This window comes from Telmatherina bonti, assembly GCF_933228915.1.
Source record: "Telmatherina bonti genome assembly, chromosome: 18".
Lineage (NCBI taxonomy): Eukaryota > Metazoa > Chordata > Actinopteri > Atheriniformes > Telmatherinidae > Telmatherina > Telmatherina bonti.
Window position 1 is genome coordinate 14,366,474 of NC_136616.1, and position 17,148 is coordinate 14,383,621.

The 17,148-nt window shown below is 42.7% G+C and overlaps 1 protein-coding gene across 4 annotated transcripts in view; it reads left to right on the top strand.

The window, feature by feature from the left end:
* Positions 1–17,148, top strand: part of slc12a6 (solute carrier family 12 member 6) — a 47,611-nt gene that overhangs the window by 14,479 nt on the left and 15,984 nt on the right. For 3 of the 4 annotated variants that reach the window (XM_079258216.1, XM_079258217.1, XM_079258218.1), the window contains 8 exons: positions 2,421–2,515; positions 3,065–3,193; positions 7,832–7,978; positions 8,069–8,123; positions 12,339–12,469; positions 15,075–15,301; positions 15,394–15,518; positions 15,612–15,785. In XM_079258216.1, the coding sequence (XP_079114342.1) occupies positions 2,421–2,515; positions 3,065–3,193; positions 7,832–7,978; positions 8,069–8,123; positions 12,339–12,469; positions 15,075–15,301; positions 15,394–15,518; positions 15,612–15,785 (1,083 nt within the window). Of the gene's footprint in view, positions 1–2,420; positions 2,516–3,064; positions 3,194–7,831; positions 7,979–8,068; positions 8,124–9,599; positions 9,667–12,338; positions 12,470–15,074; positions 15,302–15,393; positions 15,519–15,611; positions 15,786–17,148 lie in introns of those variants that run through there. The other variant, XM_079258219.1, reaches the window with a different exon arrangement.

Below are 17,148 nucleotides of genomic sequence, written 5' to 3' on the forward strand. Positions count from 1 at the left end.
AGACGTAAGCGTTCAATGTTTTTCTACAGGAGTCATCAGAAGTTGTATGACCCTTGACCAGCTCTGCAAGAACTGACAAAAAAGGCATGAATGTAACGGCAGCACGGAGAAGTCACGTTGTCAGGCCACAGTTCAGTCAGGTTGTCTGAACACAGGAAATATGTGACTTCTGATCGTCCTGCCGAGCAGGTTGTGTTAACAGGAGCAATCCAGACTTGTGTGTGTATTGGTATTTGTTGTTATGTGTTGACATACACTGATGTGAATCAGCATTGAACCAAAACAACTTTTTGTTTGCCCTGCAATGAACTGGGTGTCGCTACCTCTTGTCTGGGATTACTGGGAGAGGCTCCTGTTTCCCGCAACCCTAAATTGGACTAAATGGTTAAGAAAATGGTTGGAAAGATGGAACTTTTCATTTGTTTGAAGAGAATGCGCCGTATTATGATCAATGCACATATTTGTTGAGGGGATGGAGGTAAATATGCAGTGAATGATTAGCCACATATTACTTTTGCAGAACAAATATCCTTATCGGCCATCAGCTTAGTTTTTCCCAGCAAGTTGCTTTTGAATGTGTGGAATGAATCAGATTCACACTCGCTATCTTTGGCCAAGTGAAGAGCTGTGACCAGGATGGGAGGTTCACCAGCAGCCAAATTGTTTGCTGTTTTTTTCCTTTAACTTGGAAACATGCATATGTACAGGATGTTTGTACTTCCTCTTGACATATTGCGGATTATGTTGACAAATTGTGCACAGTTGCAGCGAGTATCCAGGATTTTTGCAGTAAAGGAGCAATGAGGAAAAAGGGCTTAATTAAGTGGGGTTTTTTGTTCACTTTTATTGTTTTAAGAGTTGGGTGACGTTTTACATGTACTGCATCATTACATGCATGTATGAAATCATTAAGGTTTAAGATAAATGTCTCATTTCAACAAAAAAAAAAAAAAAAAAAAAAGAAAAATGAACATTATGCACTTGCAATGTTATGCCAGACTGAGATTGCGCTCATGTGACACTTATGAAACAAATCAGACCTCTTAAACAAAACGTGTTTCACTCTCCACCAGAAGCAAGAAAAATATGGAGCTGTGTCAGTTCCTGGTGGTCTGGTTGATCAGATTTTTATCAGAAATTTGACCAATTTCTTCCACGTTTTCCCTGTGATCTATTTCTCTCATCCAGAGCTGTCTTATTATCTCACAGGCGGATAAGTTTTGGTCGTTTACCAGCGATGCAGGTGACTGTGCGCTGATAAGACCATAGACTGTAGATAAAAAGATGGACGCAGCCTCCGTGGCATCACCCATAGGTTTCTGAAGAGCTGAATTGAAGCTCGGTGGGCGGTTCCTACCATCGCCATCTTGGCAGAGGCATGTGCGTCGTCTCGCACAGAAAATACAAAACCAGCTAACGGAAATAAGCGGGCTAAAGTTAACTTGTGTTGTTAAGCGGCTAAAAACTGCAGTTCTGCATTCTTCTTACTTGAAGCAGGAGATTGTGTACCTGTCAATCAAAAGAACATACCCCTAAATATGCAGAATTTTGGAGAGGGTCTTGGCTGCAGCCTGGAGAATGAGGCGGGGCTGGATATTGGGCTTGGACATCCAACCCTGCCCCCTCAACATTTTGATTGGATAAACCCCAACTCTAACCCTAATCCCACGCCCATTTGACCTCCAGCCACGGCCATTGGACGTCCAAACCCACCCAGTATGCAGTCTTGCCCCATTCTCCAGGCTGCAGCTGGGTGTTATTGGAATTTTGAGATTAAATTACATTTTAACGGGCGACTTAGAAAAAAGTTCACTCCCCCCACAGTTGTCATGAAGGTAAACCTGACCTATTAAACCTAAAATAGATTTTTCAACCAGGCTGTAAACATGTTTATTTCTGCTGTGAAGTTGGTCTTTTTAACATGGGAGTCTATGGGGATTTGCTCTGTTTTGCAGCCCCTAGTGGATGAAGGAGGAACTGCTTTTTTATCCACTTCTGTATTGGCTTCACTTTTAACTGCCGGACGTTGCCGCTTGTATAAGACCGCGTTTTGGTGTTAAACCAACAGAAGGCCTTTTTTTTTCCTTTCATGCCTTTTGTCGCTAACGGTCTCAAGTCGTGTCCTCGTGTGAAGCGAGACACTTAGGACAGAATTTTGCTGCCGTGTGCACGGCGAAGCCTGGAGGGAAGTGATGCTGCTGAGTCAGGTGCTGCTGATGCAGTGATCTGTGCTGACTGAGCCAGAGCTGAACCAGGGACATGATGGCGGTTGGTTTCATCACGCTGTTGGTGTTTAGAAATGTGGGTGCAGCTCATGCTTTCTGATGAGAGTAATGATGATTATGCCCTGCTAAAAGATACGGATCGTTTCCCGCTTTCCTCATACTCACTCCATCCTTTTTATTCATGCATCTGTCCAGGTGATGGAAATTCAAAAATCTCCAATGTGTACATCAACAACAGCCATGGGATGGATGATGATGACTTCTACGACAGAAACTTGGCCTTGTTTGAGGTACGAAACACAACAACGTCCAAGAACATTTCAGTCTTATCACTTGTATTCTGCACATGTATTTATTTATCATTATTACGCAGTAGAGATGGAGATAAATAAATACAAAATGAAGCCCCACATTATGTCTGTTTGTTGGTAAATTTCTGCTAAGTTGAGCTAAAAAATAAGCTTCTTCTGTTTGGTGGGTGCAGCTAATTTCAGCTTGTATAGATTACAGAGTTCTCAGCTCTTTTCTCTCGCACCTCTTTATCAAGTATCTGCTTCTTTGTCTTCTCAATTTCCTGCTTCCTTTACCTCCTCTCTGTTTCTTTTCTCCTTCTATCAGTTATTTGACATCCACTTATTCTTGGCTCCTTATTCCTTCCTTGTCTTTGTGTCTGTTGTGTGCACTGTTTATGCTTTTTATCTTGTTCTTGCTCCTCTTCTCAGATCCCGTCTTTGTCCTCTTTGTTCTCTTCTTCACTTCGCCTCCAGCTTTCCCCAGTTCTCCATGTACCTCAATAATCATTCATTCTGTTATCTTCCCACTTCCTCCTCAACCGACAGGAGGAGATGGACACTCGGCCGAAGGTGTCTTCTCTTCTTAACCGCCTGGCGAACTACACCAACCTGACGCAGGGAGCAAAAGAGCACGAGGAGGCCGAGAGCATCGAGGAGAAGAAGAAGGCCAGCAAGGTGTGCTTCATTGCATTTGTACAAATCACATAATAGCAAGAAAAACAGAATCTGCTTGGAGTATTCTGATAAGAATAGTTTTAAATAGGGCTGGGCGATATGACGATATATATCTTTTGGACGATAGGATATGTCTATCATTTCATATGAGGGTCTATCGTACACAACGATAAGGTGCTTTACTGCTGTGTTTTACGTCAAGATGCGCTTTACGGCATGCTGCAATATGTAAACAAACATGGAAGAAGACTGTAGCAGCACAATTCACTAAAAGATGAACAGCCAACCAAAGCTGATGAGCTTGTTCCGAAAAGAGGAACAAGCTCATCAGCTCATATGCGGTTTGGATATAAAAAGACCGACGTGGAACTGACACCAGACTAGCTCACCGTCCCAACAACGGACTCCGACACAACTAACTCATGTTATCACCTGTGCAAGAATCAGGATAAAGAATACAGAATAAAGAATAGAGTCAACGAGCAAAAGCCACAAAAGCTGCATCAAGTGGGGGCGAAAGCTCATGATAAACTCCAGATGCAAACTCTGCAACAGGCTTTTACCCGTGAAACGTCAGTTCCCCCAAATGGAAGGAGATCACTGCTGCTGTTGTCAAGTACATCTGACACATAGCTGATTACTGACACAAAATTCACTCATTCATTCATTATCCTAACCGCTCAGTCTGATGAAGGGTCGCGGGGAAGCTGGAGCCTATCCCAGCAGTCTTTGGGTGACAGGCAGGGTACACCCTGGACAGCTCGCCAGTCCATCGCAGGGCCTGACACAAAACTACACAAACAATTTTATATCTTTATGTATATCATTATGGGGGACATAAAAGCAGTTATATTGTGATATGAGATGTTGGTCACATCGCCCAGCCCTAGTTTGAAACGGTCATGGTCAGCCTACCTGGGTTATGAAAAGAAATAGGGCTGGGTGATATGACCAACATCTCATATCCCAATATAGCTCCGATATACACAACGATATAACATTGTGTAATTTTGTGTCAATCATCAATTATGTGTCAGATGTGCTTGGTAACAGCAGCAGTGATCTCCTTCTATCTGGGGGAACTATGGTAAAACCACATCCATGCAACACAAGTTGCCCCTCTTTTATGAACAAGCTCATTTTTTGGGGTTGGCTGGTCATCTTTTAGTGAATTACCCTGCTCTAAAACACGTCTGCTACCATCTTTTTCCTTGTTTGTTATTGTATTGCAGCGTGCATGCCGTAAAGCGCATCTGGGTGTAAAATATTGCAGTAAAGCACCTAACCGTGACGTGAACGAAAGACATTTTCTATCGTCCAGATGATCGTCAAGTGTTCCTTGGTCATCATTGGTCATGGAGTTCCTGTCTAGACTGGTCATATCTTGTGACTCGAAGTACACGAGGATATGACCCTTCGCTGCACCGCCGTGCTCGCTGATAAATCCGACCTAGATAAGACGGTCTGTTGTGGTTTAGAGTAATTCAGTGTTGTCACCGTTCTGTGAGCACACACTCCCTGGCACATTTGCCAACAGATGGTAGGGGAAAGTCAAACCAAAACATTTTTAATCTTCCCTTCTGGTCTTACAGTGTGTTCAGTACAAGCATTAACATACGTCTGGTGAATCAGGGAAGGATTTCCACATGGTACCTGCTCAGAAAGATTGTGTTGTAGCTTAGCTGGAGGGGAAGAATTGACATAATTGACGTGTTTAGAGGAGAATGAGGCCAATCGAGGTTGAAAAGGGATGGAGATCTTGAAAAGTCTGTTTACAGATATTGTTTCCTGTTAATGACAACCTCCTAGATTAGAAACCGGGTTTCTTTTAAGATTTTCTTAATCTGAGGGGAGGGTTTGTCATAAAAAAAAAAAAAAAATCAATATTGTATTTACTTACATATTACATACATACACTATTCACAAAAAGTTAGGGATATTCAGCTTTTGGGTGAAATTTTACAACAAGCCTAAAATGCATTCAAACCTGTACAGGTGAACTTAATGTGATCTTCTCTAAGCTTTTAAATGCACATGTCCAACTGTTAAATGTTTCAATAAATTTTGCACAAGTTGCTGTTCTCTAACAAGGAGCTTAACGGCAAAAATCACGGCAGGTGTGTGATCCTTGAATTGACCAATAAATGTCCTGGTTCAATTAGAGCTGGTGTTTAAACAGTTGTCCTCATCATGCTGTTCACATTTTGACACCATGAGACCAAGACGACACCTAACAATGGAACAACAGTCCCTTGCCATTGCGATGCTTCAAACAGGACGTTCTCAGACAGAAGTGGCCACTGAGCTTGGAGTGTCACAGAGTGTCATCAGCAGGTTGCAACAGAGATATTGAGAGACTGGAAGAGTCACAGAAAGGCCTAGAAGTGGACGTCCTTTGGCCACATCCCGTGCTGATGACCGCTACATTGTGAACACTGCCCTGAGAAACCGGATGATGAATGCCACTCAACTCCAGGCACGTTTAAGAGAGGTGAGAGGCACCCAAGTGTCACGTCAGACCATTCGGAACCGTTTCCATCAGCGCGGTCTGCATGCTAGACGACCTGCACGGGTACCTGACCACACCACCAGGCACAGGCATCATCGTCTTGCATGGGCCAGGGAGCATTTACGCTGGACGAGGAACCAGTGGGCCTCAGTGCTGTTCTCTGATGAAAGTCGATTCACACTGAGCAGAAATGATGGCCGGCAACGATGTTGGAGACGTCAGGGAGAGCGCTATGCATCAGCCACTGTTGTCACCAGGCGAGCTTTTGGTGGTGGCGGTGTTACAGTGTGGGCAGGGGTGTCCACTTGGTACAGAACTGCCCTACACTTTGTGAATGGTACAGTGACAAGCCCATACTACCTGAATAACATCATTAATCCAGTGATTGTGCCCCTACATGAACAGCACAGGCCTAATTTCATCTTCATGGACGACAATGCTCCTGCTCATCGAGGCCGCATCATCAGGGAACGGCTGTTGGAGACTGGTGTACCTCAAATGGAATGGCCTGCACTCTCTCCAGACCTGAATCCCATTGAAAACCTGTGGGATCAGCTGAGCCGTCGTGTAGAGGCTCGAAACCCTGCACCCCAGAACCTCAATGACCTGAGGGCTGCCCTTCAAGAAGAGTGGGATGCCATGCCTCAGCAGGCAATAAGTTGCCTTGTGAACAGCATGAGACGTCGTTGTCAAGCTGTAATTGATGCTCAAGGGCACATGACGAGATATTGAGACATTCAAATTTTTTGTTGTGGTGTAACTACCATTGTTGTTACCTTTTGTGTTGAATGAATTTTTTGAGATGAGGAAATCAGTAGTGCATCCTTCTACTTAAATGTCTTACTTTTATGATATTATATAACTGTAGCATGAACATATTGCATTTTCCATAAATTTCACCTGAAAGCCAAATATCCCTAACTTTATGTGAGTAGTATATATACTAGGGGTGTGAAGATATGCTTTTGTCCCGATTCGATTCCGATTTTTTTGGGTGCTGATTTGATTTAAAGATTCTCACAATTCTTCAGTATTGCTGAGTTTTGTAGATTAAAACCAAAATAAATTAAATAAAACTTTTTCATTTGTCTTGATTCCAATGTGGAAAAAACAGCCCAGTAGTCAAACCATCATTCTACTGCTATAATGCCCAAGTAGACAAGTAAAAAGATCAATAAAAACAATAAAAATGGCAAAAATTCTATAATGCGTTATTTTTATTGATCTTTTAAAAAATCTATTTTTCGTTAAAAATCCTGATTTTTGATTTTTCGATTCAATTTTCTCAACCCTGATATGTACTCATACGATATACATAACTGCGTATTTATCAATCCGCAACTTCCTGCGTTCAAAAGTGAAGCCGATGTGGAAGTGTCAAAACTGCAGTTCCCCCTTCATCCACTAGGGGCTGCAAAACAGAGTAAATCCCCATAGACTCCTTATTTAGGGGCATGGCCCGATATCCCGCTTCAAGTCAGAAGAATGTCGAAAACCCGCGGTTTTTAGCTGGTTAACAACGTGACTTAGCTTTAGCCCACTTGCGTCTGTTAACTGGTTAGCTCCTGTTATCTCCCTGTTAGCTCGGTTAGCTCTTAGCTACAGAAAGCTTGGAGATCGCTCGATGTCAATCATCCACCATGACGCTCACAACCCCCCTCTCAGCTCCACCTCTTTGGCCATATATGTATTTTCCGGGCGAGACGACATGCATGCCTCTGCCAAGATGGCGATGGTAGGAACCGCCCACCGAGCTTCAATTCAGCTCTTCAGAAACCTATGGGTGATGTCACGGAGGCTGCGTCCATCTCTTTATATACAGTCTATGGTTCATGACAACAGTGGGCGGAGTGTATTTTTTTCTAACTTGCCCGTTTAAAAGTCATTTAAACTCGAATTTCGACATATTTAGGGGTGTGTCCTTTTGAGTGACAGGTACCCGACTTCCCGCTTCAAGTCAGAAGAAATAAAGTAAAAGGATTTCAAAAATAGCTAACATATATATCTTTATGTATATAGATGGTTATAAACATAAAGTATGTATATATTTTTTAACAAGACAAGTGGAATTGGGAACTTTGGGTAATTCTAATGTAGAATAAATGAATTGAACTCCATTTCCGTTGCAGTCACCACAGATGGGGACCTTCATGGGCGTTTACCTGCCCTGCCTGCAGAACATCTTTGGTGTGATCTTGTTCCTGCGGTTGACCTGGGTGGTGGGAACGGCTGGCGTGCTGCAGTCCCTCTGCATCGTCTTCGTATGCTGCTGCTGCGTGAGTGTCTGTGTGTCAGCAGTCAGGCATGATGACAGAAAATGAGAGCTCTCTAAAACGGCTGCTTGTGTGACTGTCTCTCCTCTCCAGACAATGTTGACTGCAATATCGATGAGTGCAATCGCCACTAATGGAGTTGTACCAGGTATTGCTTCATCTCTACACTTATCATTTCCTTTCTGTCCATGCATGTGGAATTAAGCTAGAAGTATGTCCAAAAAACAGCAGATCCTAGTATTTTAGGCAGGATGCAGATACATTAAGCGTAATCTCAGTATTTCCTGGATTATTTGCTATTTTTATATTGATAATTGTAGGGCCCTTTGATTTTTTTCAACGCAAATTTCACTGTGAAACCAGAACATCTTGTGAAATTTGTTCATATGCGTGTGTGATGTTATCACACCAGTTTGAGAGTTCCCAAATAAACAATAAAAGCAAGAGTCAAAAACATTTTGACCACTGTCTGTATGACGTCACTTTCACTGACGAGACTCAAGTCTCCTCCAGAAGTTCAGCCGTGACTGAGGACACACCGAAGCAACTAAGTTTTCCAAAATAAATCTAGCGCTACACAGCTGTAGAAGACAAGAAAACCTAGCGCTAGCTGAGAATATACACCATCATACAACGAGCGAAGCCTCGATCAAACTACCGCCAGTGTTTAAGCTGCAGCTGGAGGCCGGCCTGAGCAAGATCCACAGGAAGAAATGATCAATCATTGTTGACAAAATGACAAATACAAGAGACTATTGTCTGGTTGAGCAGCTGATTTGTATGCAGAGGCTACAGATGCCCCTCACCCTGTCAGGTCATCGTGTCCCATGACGGCCTGTACAGAAAAAAAAAAAACCTGAACCTTCATACAACAATCATCTGATTTGATTTGAGGTTACATATAAAGAAAAAACACAAATTAATGGAAAAACCTTAACATATAAAAAATGAAAAGGGTTTTCATTTGGTCCGAAAGTTGTTCTATTAAATGCTTTTTTCATTCTGATTACTGTCAACCAGGTGTTCTTGTTTTAAAGTTAATAGAAAAGAAATGCAGTACAGGAAGAGGCAAAAGAAACCAATCCCAAGCAGGTGTACGCCAAGCTTCCACATCATAAAACGTATCCGTGAGAAAAACATTAGAAACTAATTTAAACCGTGAAAACAAAGCAAAGTTTAGGCGAGGGAGGAAAAGCAAGTGGCAGTACAGACGCGACGTTATTAGTTGCAGTTTGTCCGACGCTGGTTGCTTCTTAAAAAGGTTTGCAGACTGAGTTCAGCTGCTGACTGTGAAGTTGTAAGGCAGGTAGTGACATTATCTGTATCAGTCACACCTGAACACAACCAGTAAAGACAAAGGTAAGAGGACATGCAGATGCCTGTTGGTGCTGATCCCTTTTTATTTCTAACATCATTCGCAGTTTTAGGTTGATTGTTTTGACTTTGCAAACTTAGAAGATGACCTTGCACAGTTAAATGTTACTTTTCCCAGTTGCCCATGTAATCTTCCAGCAGAGAAATTACCGTTAAAGCCTATATTTATCTAACTAGTGTTATTTCTGTTTGTCCTGTCTCTCCTTCTGTCTGCCTCCCCCCTCTCTGCATGTACACACATTAAAAACAGGATATTTTTCTGCCGTTGACATTAACTTTCACCGAAATATGTGAAAACAGATATCACAACTGTGAAAGTAGTGTGTCTTTTTTTTTTTTTTTTTTTCTTTTGCCAGGAGCATGTAACATTTAAAAACGTGAGCAACTTGAGTAACATAAAAAACGATGGTTGTCATGCGTTTGGCATTCAGCATTTCACTCCATGCTTTTTCTCACCTGAACCTGAGCTTCAAACTCACCTGCTTTCTCACCATTGGTTGATATTTTCTGTATGTGGGTTACTGTGAGCGATGGAAAGAACTAAACAAAAAAAAAAAAAAAAAAAAAAAGCACAAGAAAAGTGTTTGGTTTCTGAATTACAGCTGAGGACTGGAAATTATTCAGATTTCTAATGGTACATATGATGACCTTCACTATTTTCCCCCAAACCAGTGAAATAAACTTATTATTTTAAATATTTATAGTAGTTTTTTTTTTAGCGCAGCATTTCTGAAGAAGTTGCAGGACATTTAACGTTTAAACCTACAGAATTATCTTCATTTTGCTAATAAAAAGCTGCGTTTTGGAAACCAGACACTGGATTTTGAGCTTTCAGCCTGTAGAAAACATGTAGTTGCTCTTAATGTCTGATTCCCCTTCATGTACTCTATTTTCTCACTCTTTCAAATTGTATCAGCAAGCTGTGAATGCTGTTTATTTTAGCTCACTTGGTGCACTGGTTGTGGTGGGATTGCCTTGTGAAAGAGGGTCTTCAGTGCAGATCAGGGCTGGGATTTGCCTCATGATGATGTAGATCAGGGGCGTCCAGTTCTGGTCTTAAAGGGCCACAATCCTGCAGGTTTTCCACATATTCCTGCTCCAGAACACCTGACTTAAATTATTCAGTAATTGTGCAGAACACTGAAAACCTGCTGGACAGTGGTCCTCGAGGATGTAGATTTCAGATACCCTGATGGTTGTTCTCCTGATTTGAGGAAAACTCAGGTGGGTTAAGATGTCCCTGCTCACGAGCTAGATAACGATCCACAAAGATAATTGCACAAAAATGCAGATGGATGCTGATCTGTCACGTTGACCTGAATTACAGCTGTATTTTTTTTCTGTATCTGCGTTAGAGTCTGACAATGAAACAGCCGCAAATGTTAAAAGTAGTTTAAGTACACGGTAGCAGAACAGGGATGATCTTTGTGTTAGGGGTGTAAATCACGCGTTTGTTCCTGATATAATGCGTCGATTCATCAGATAATGATTATTGTGTCGATGTTTGATCGATATTTTAAATTTGGATTGATGTTATTGTCACTGCACGTGTGGTAGGTTGTGACGAAAATGAGGTATGGACACGCTATAAACATTTAATTATTTACGGAAAGAGAGCAGAAAATATGTGTGTAGCGTGTAAAAGTGGAAGTTAGTGGTGTCAGGTGGCTCGAAGTCGGTGTCTGAAAAAAACAAACCAAGCCGGGAGAGAGAGAGACAGATAGACAGATAAAGAGTTAAGCTTGTTACATCTTCCACGAGAAGATGTAACAACCATGTGCGATGGTTGTTACCTCCGCTGAGGAGGTTATGCTTTTCCTGGCGTCTTTTTGCTCAAGATAACTCAAAAGTTTACTGACAGATTTTTATCAAAATTTCAAGGGTTGTTGGAAATGTGAAAAAGAAGAACTGATCAAATATTGGTGGTGATCTGGATCATCGTTTGGATCAAGGAATGTTTTAAAAGGATTCTTTAACATTGTGCTTGGCGGAGGTTCCTGAGTGCTTTTCTAGTTTCATATTTAACGAGCAACTTCGTCCGCGGCAGGGTGGGTTGTGCACGCGGCAGGGTCCGAGTGTTTTAATGCCACATGTGAAAATGTTCGTACTTTCTCACCACCTCGATCAGCTGTTTTATTAAAACAATCTGTTTTATCTGCAACAGCAAAAACACGAAAGGAGCAACTCCGCTTCATGCTTTCTCCGTGTTTAATCACGCCCACCTCAAATGTCCGACCAATCACACGATACTTCTCGCAGCCCCGCAAGAAAAAAGTTCTGCCAGCCCGATGTGTCAAGAACTGTCTTCAGATGCATCCGCGAGAACAAAATGACGTCATTTTCTTCTCGGAGCCTCGAGAACAAGAAAAAAGTTCTCGATTTTCGTGGAGGATGGAACAAGCTTTAGACAGAGAAACAGAGAGAGAGACAGAGAGAAAGACAGAGTTAGACAGACAGAGAAAGGGAGAGCCCAAAGCTTTAATATCTCAGGTGCAGTAAAGGCCAGGTGCTCTAAATGGAAGCCGTTCACACTGTTGACTCATTGATCATTGAACTGATGTATCGATACAACTCAGTTTGATCCAGTTCTGAGTGAGATAAAAAAAAGAGCAGTTGTCATTGCAGATACTATTTGACCTATTTTCTTTCTTTCTTTTTCTTTCTATCTTTCTTTCTATTTTCTATCTCTTTCTTTCTTTAATGTGTCATATAGATGAATATGCTTACTCCTCCAAGCATAGGAAGACTTCGCTCATCAGCTCTCCTCTTTTTTCTCCCTCCCACCCCCCAACAACATAATGTAACTAACCATTCATCCCAATCTCTCTCTCTCTCTCTCTCTCTCTCGTGTTCCATCTGCTTTTTCCATCTTCCTTTCCTTTTTACCATCTCTATTCTACCATCAATGTCTTTTCTTCCTCTGCATTTTCACTCCCTTCATTCCTTGTGTACCCCCGTTTTTTTTTTTTGTCCCTTCATCTCTGTCCAGCGGGAGGCTCTTATTTCATGATCAGCCGGTCTCTGGGTCCAGAGTTTGGGGGTGCTGTGGGCCTGTGTTTCTACTTGGGAACCACCTTCGCTGGAGCCATGTACATCCTGGGAGCCATTGAGATCCTTCTGGTAGGTTCTGACTGTCCTGGTCGTTTAAGCTTGCTACTGCTTTCATGTGCAATGATCCCTGTTATTTCATATTTAATGAGAAACTTTGTCCGCGGCAGTGCGGGTTGTGCATGCGACTACATCTGTCTTTAAATGCCACATGTGGTAAAAATGTCCATACTTTCTCACCACGTCCATCAGCTGTTTTATTAAAACTATCTGTTGAGCCTGAATTGGCAAAAATGCGGAAGTGACAACTGTCCGCTTCATGTTTTTCAGTGTTAACCACTGAGTCCGAGACCTATTGAAGAAGAAAGTTCTGCTTCGCTGATGCGTCAAGATTAGTGATGGGATTTATGGCGCTTTGAAGGGGAGCCGGATCCTGAAGAGCCGTTCAAAAAACATGTAGCACAAACATAACTGAGCTGGCTACAATTAGCTTCATTATTCTAATCCTAAATTTTCCCACAAGAATATTTTCAAAAATGAAAAAAAAACTACAATAAAAGATTTTAACAAATATGGAAAATACAGAAATACAGGAAAAAAACAAACAATGATGTGAACCTGAGCAACATCAGTGCACATTTCAAGGTTTTAACTTAATAGTTTTTCAGGAGAAAATTGTAAAAACAGAAAACATAATAAAAACATCTATACAAAACTACTAGCATTGTAGTAGTTTTTTGTTGGTTTACCTGGTGTTAAGACAGTAGAGGTAGAAGGAGCAGCATTAGTGGAGAAATCAGTGGAGACATCACTGTCTTCGGTCTTTTGATTTCTAACATCTGACACAATTACTGTTGGTGTTTTATTATTTAAGTGTAGATGTAAATTGTTTGTAGATGTAGACTTGCAGCATCGGCTGCAAATTTTTTGGCAAATATTGCACTTATCCTTACTTTGCTATCAACAGAAAACTGTATCCAAATGCTGGTCGGTTTCCACATCACGTCGGAGAGTTTTTACATTTTTTTCTCCCTCCCAAGTTTGGTTTTGATCATGAAATAATCTCTTGTACGGTAGTGTTTACTGCCTTTGTCCTGCATTACTTTTAGCTCCTCCCCTGAGCTGCTCTGAGATGCATTCAGGTGAATGGAGCATGTCGGACATCAGACTTCTGTGTCATGTGAGGGCAATTTGTATGTAAAATGAACTGATCTCAAACAAACGGCTTGCTACTGTGACTCGGTTCTCATTGGTCATTAACAGAGCCGTTTGAAAGAATTGATTAGTTCATGAACGTCACATCTCTCCACAAGATGTCCCCAGACATGTCCGCCAGAACAACAGCCACATTTGCCAACTCTGCCGGGGGTATCCCGAGGCGTTCCCAGGCCAGCTGAGAGATATAATCCCTCCAGTGTGTCCTGGGTCTTCACCGGGGTCTCCTCCCAGAGGGACGTGCCCGGAACACCTCACCAGGGAGGCGTCCAGGAGGCATCCTGACCAGATGCCCGAACCACCTCAACTGGTTCCTCTCGATGCGGAGGAGCAGCGGCTACTCTGATGACCAAGCTCCTCACCCTGTCTCTAAGGGAGAGCCCGGCCACCCTGCGGAGGAAACTCATTTCAGCCGCCTGTATATGAGATCTCGTTCTTTCGGTCACGACCCACAGCTCATGACCATAGGTGAGGGTAGAAACGTAGATCGACTGGGAAATTGAGAGCTTCGCCTACTGGCTCAGCCCCTTCTTCACCACAACAGACCGGCGCAGAGTCCGCATTAATGCAGATGCCGCACCGATCCGTCTGTCGATCTCGCCCTCCATCCTTCCCACACTCATGAACAAGACCCTGAGAGATTTTAACTTGAGGCAGGACCTCACTCCTGACCCGGAGAGGGCAATCCACCCTTTTCCAGCTGAGGACCATGGTTCTCATCCCAGCTACTTCACACTTGGTTGCGAATTGCTCAAGTGAGAGCTGGAGATCACGACCAGATGAAGCCAACAGGACCACGTCATCTGCAAAAAGGAGAGACCCAATCATGAGACCACCAAGCCCGATCCCCTCAACACCTCGACTGCGCCTAGAAATTCTGTCCATATAAGTTATGAACAAAATCGGTGATAAAGGGCAGCCTTGGCGGAGTCCAACCCTCACTGGAAACGTATCCGACTTACCGGCATTGCGGACCAAGCTCTGACACCTGTCATACGGGGACCGAACAGCTCATAAAAGGGTGTCTGGTACCCCATACTCCTGGAGTACCGCCCACAGCACCCCGGAGGACACAGTCGAATGCCTTCTCCAAGTCCATGAAGCACATGTAGACTGGTTGGGCAAATTCCCATGTCCCTCCAGGACCCAAAAGAGGGTGTAAAGCTGGTCCACTGTTCTGCAACCAGGACAAAAACCTCACTGCTCCTCCTCAATCCAAGATTTGACTATCCGACGGACGTTCTGGAGATGACCTCTCCAGACCTTTCCAGGGAGGTCGAGGCTGGGGAGTGCGCCATGGAATAAATTGTTTTATTCAGTTTTTGTCACACGAAATAGACACTTTGACTCTATTTCATCATCCTTTTCATGGTGTTGAGGCATAATCTTATAGGGGTTACTGGTCTTCACGCATGTACTGAAACCTGTACAAAATGACCGACTTTTCCCCTTTTCCGTTTAGGTGTACATCGTACCCGAAGCATCCATTTTTAAAGGTGATGGGTCGTCCATGTTGAACAACATGCGGGTCTATGGCAGCATCTGTCTCCTTTTGATGTCATTGCTGGTCTTTGTGGGTGTGAAGTATGTGAACAAACTGGCCTCCATCTTCTTGGCGTGCGTCATCGTCTCCATCATATCCATCTATATTGGAGCGCTAGTGTCAGCTTTCCACCCTCCAGATTTTACGTAAGTGCATATTTTAAATTTCCGAATTTATCACGTTGGCTGTTTCTGACACTGTCGTAGTTTTGATTGACTTCTGGACTTTATATATGCAGTGTGTGCATGCTGGGGAACAGGACGATCAATGGCCATGATGTTAAGAATCAGTGCAGGAAAACCTTCATGGAGTCGATCAATAAAACAGCAGAAAGATCTGTCAGCAACATCACAGCAGATTATGGTGCGTTGATACTTCTCAGTGTCAGTATTCCTGTCACATGAAATTTCTGTTTCATCTGTTCAATGCTCCTGACATGCATCATTCCTCCATCAGAGAACAGCACAGGGGAAGTCACCCATGAACCTGCTCTGGTGGAAAAACCCACCAAACTTTGGGGGCATTTCTGCCTCAGCCAAGCACTCAATGCCACCTGTGACGAATATTTCAACGCCAACAACTTCTCAGAGATCCAGGCGATCCCTGGACTGGCCAGTGGGATTATATCAGGTGAGATTACTTGTGTTGTTGTGTTTGTGTGTTTCTGACTGTTTCTAGCTCTAATAAGGCTTACAGCCTGGAGAAGGAAGGATATTGTTCGAGCACTAATCAATCCCAAAAATTAATCTCTTTTTTATTGATATCACGTTTATATATTTAATTTTATCCTTGAAGATGCTCCTTTTATGCGCTGAAAATGTTTAGATTTAACTCTTGCCTCATTTGATATTCAGTCATTTGTTCATTCATTATCCTAACCGCTTAATCCAACGAAGGGTTGCGGGGAAGCTGGAGCCTATCCCAGCAGTCTTTTCGGCGAAGGGCAGGGTACACCTTGGACAGCTCGCCAGTCCATCGCAGGGCCTTATTTGATATGATCATGCGAAATGTTTTATTTGCTAACATGTTGAATTGAGGTCTAGCTTTTGTGCTGTAAGACTCATTGTCAAGGTTTAATGCGACTCTAAGTAGGGCTGGGCGATTAATTGGTTTTTCATATCAATTACAATCTGGGTTTCCAACAATCATAAAAATAAAAGGGTGCGATTTGTTTTTTTTCTCTTTGCAGCTTACTCTCGTGCTTTCTTCAGTTGCTAATCGGAGTGTCTCTGGCGTTGCAGCGCTGTGCTGTAAACTCCTCCCACAGCCGCTTTGCTTTCATTAAGACACTGTTGCCAACTTGGCGAGTTTCTCGCTAAATTTGGCGACTTTTTCGTTAAAAGCGACTAGCGACAAATCTAGCAACTTTTACTGGAGTTATTAGAGACTTTTCTGGTGTTTTGGCGACTGACTTGAAGCACATATTGTTCTGCAGTTACTGTAATGAAGGAGCAGCGGGAGCCTCTCCCGTCCTAAAGCACTCCCAGGCGGCCAGTCTCAGTCTGCTCCGGCTGCAGGTCAATGTAGAATAACTGCAGTAGGTTGTGGAAGTTCACTACAACATAGTTTATACCATTGTCAGTGACAGCTGGCTGCATTATTTTCCTATACATATTTCTGCGAGTTAAATCAATGTAATATCCCTCTGTTGCGGGGCGTTACCACAGCAACACGTTAATCGGCTGGTTCAAAAATTAAAAAATACTGGATAATTGTGTTAAAATAATCAAGATCTCAATTTCAAAATAATCTTGATTATAATATTTGCCATAATCGAGCAGCCATATTACTAAGAGGAACTCAGCCATTGTTAATGTATTGCAGTTGTTCCATAACTTTTTCTGCAGGGCCCCCATTTCATCGTTAACAACTATGTCAAGCCCCTCCTCCCACTATAATATGAACCCTGATGCTTACAAAGAAACATACAAAGAAATGCATCATGGAAGAGTCATTATTGGTTGCAGTATAGTTAACTCCAGTTAAAACTGTA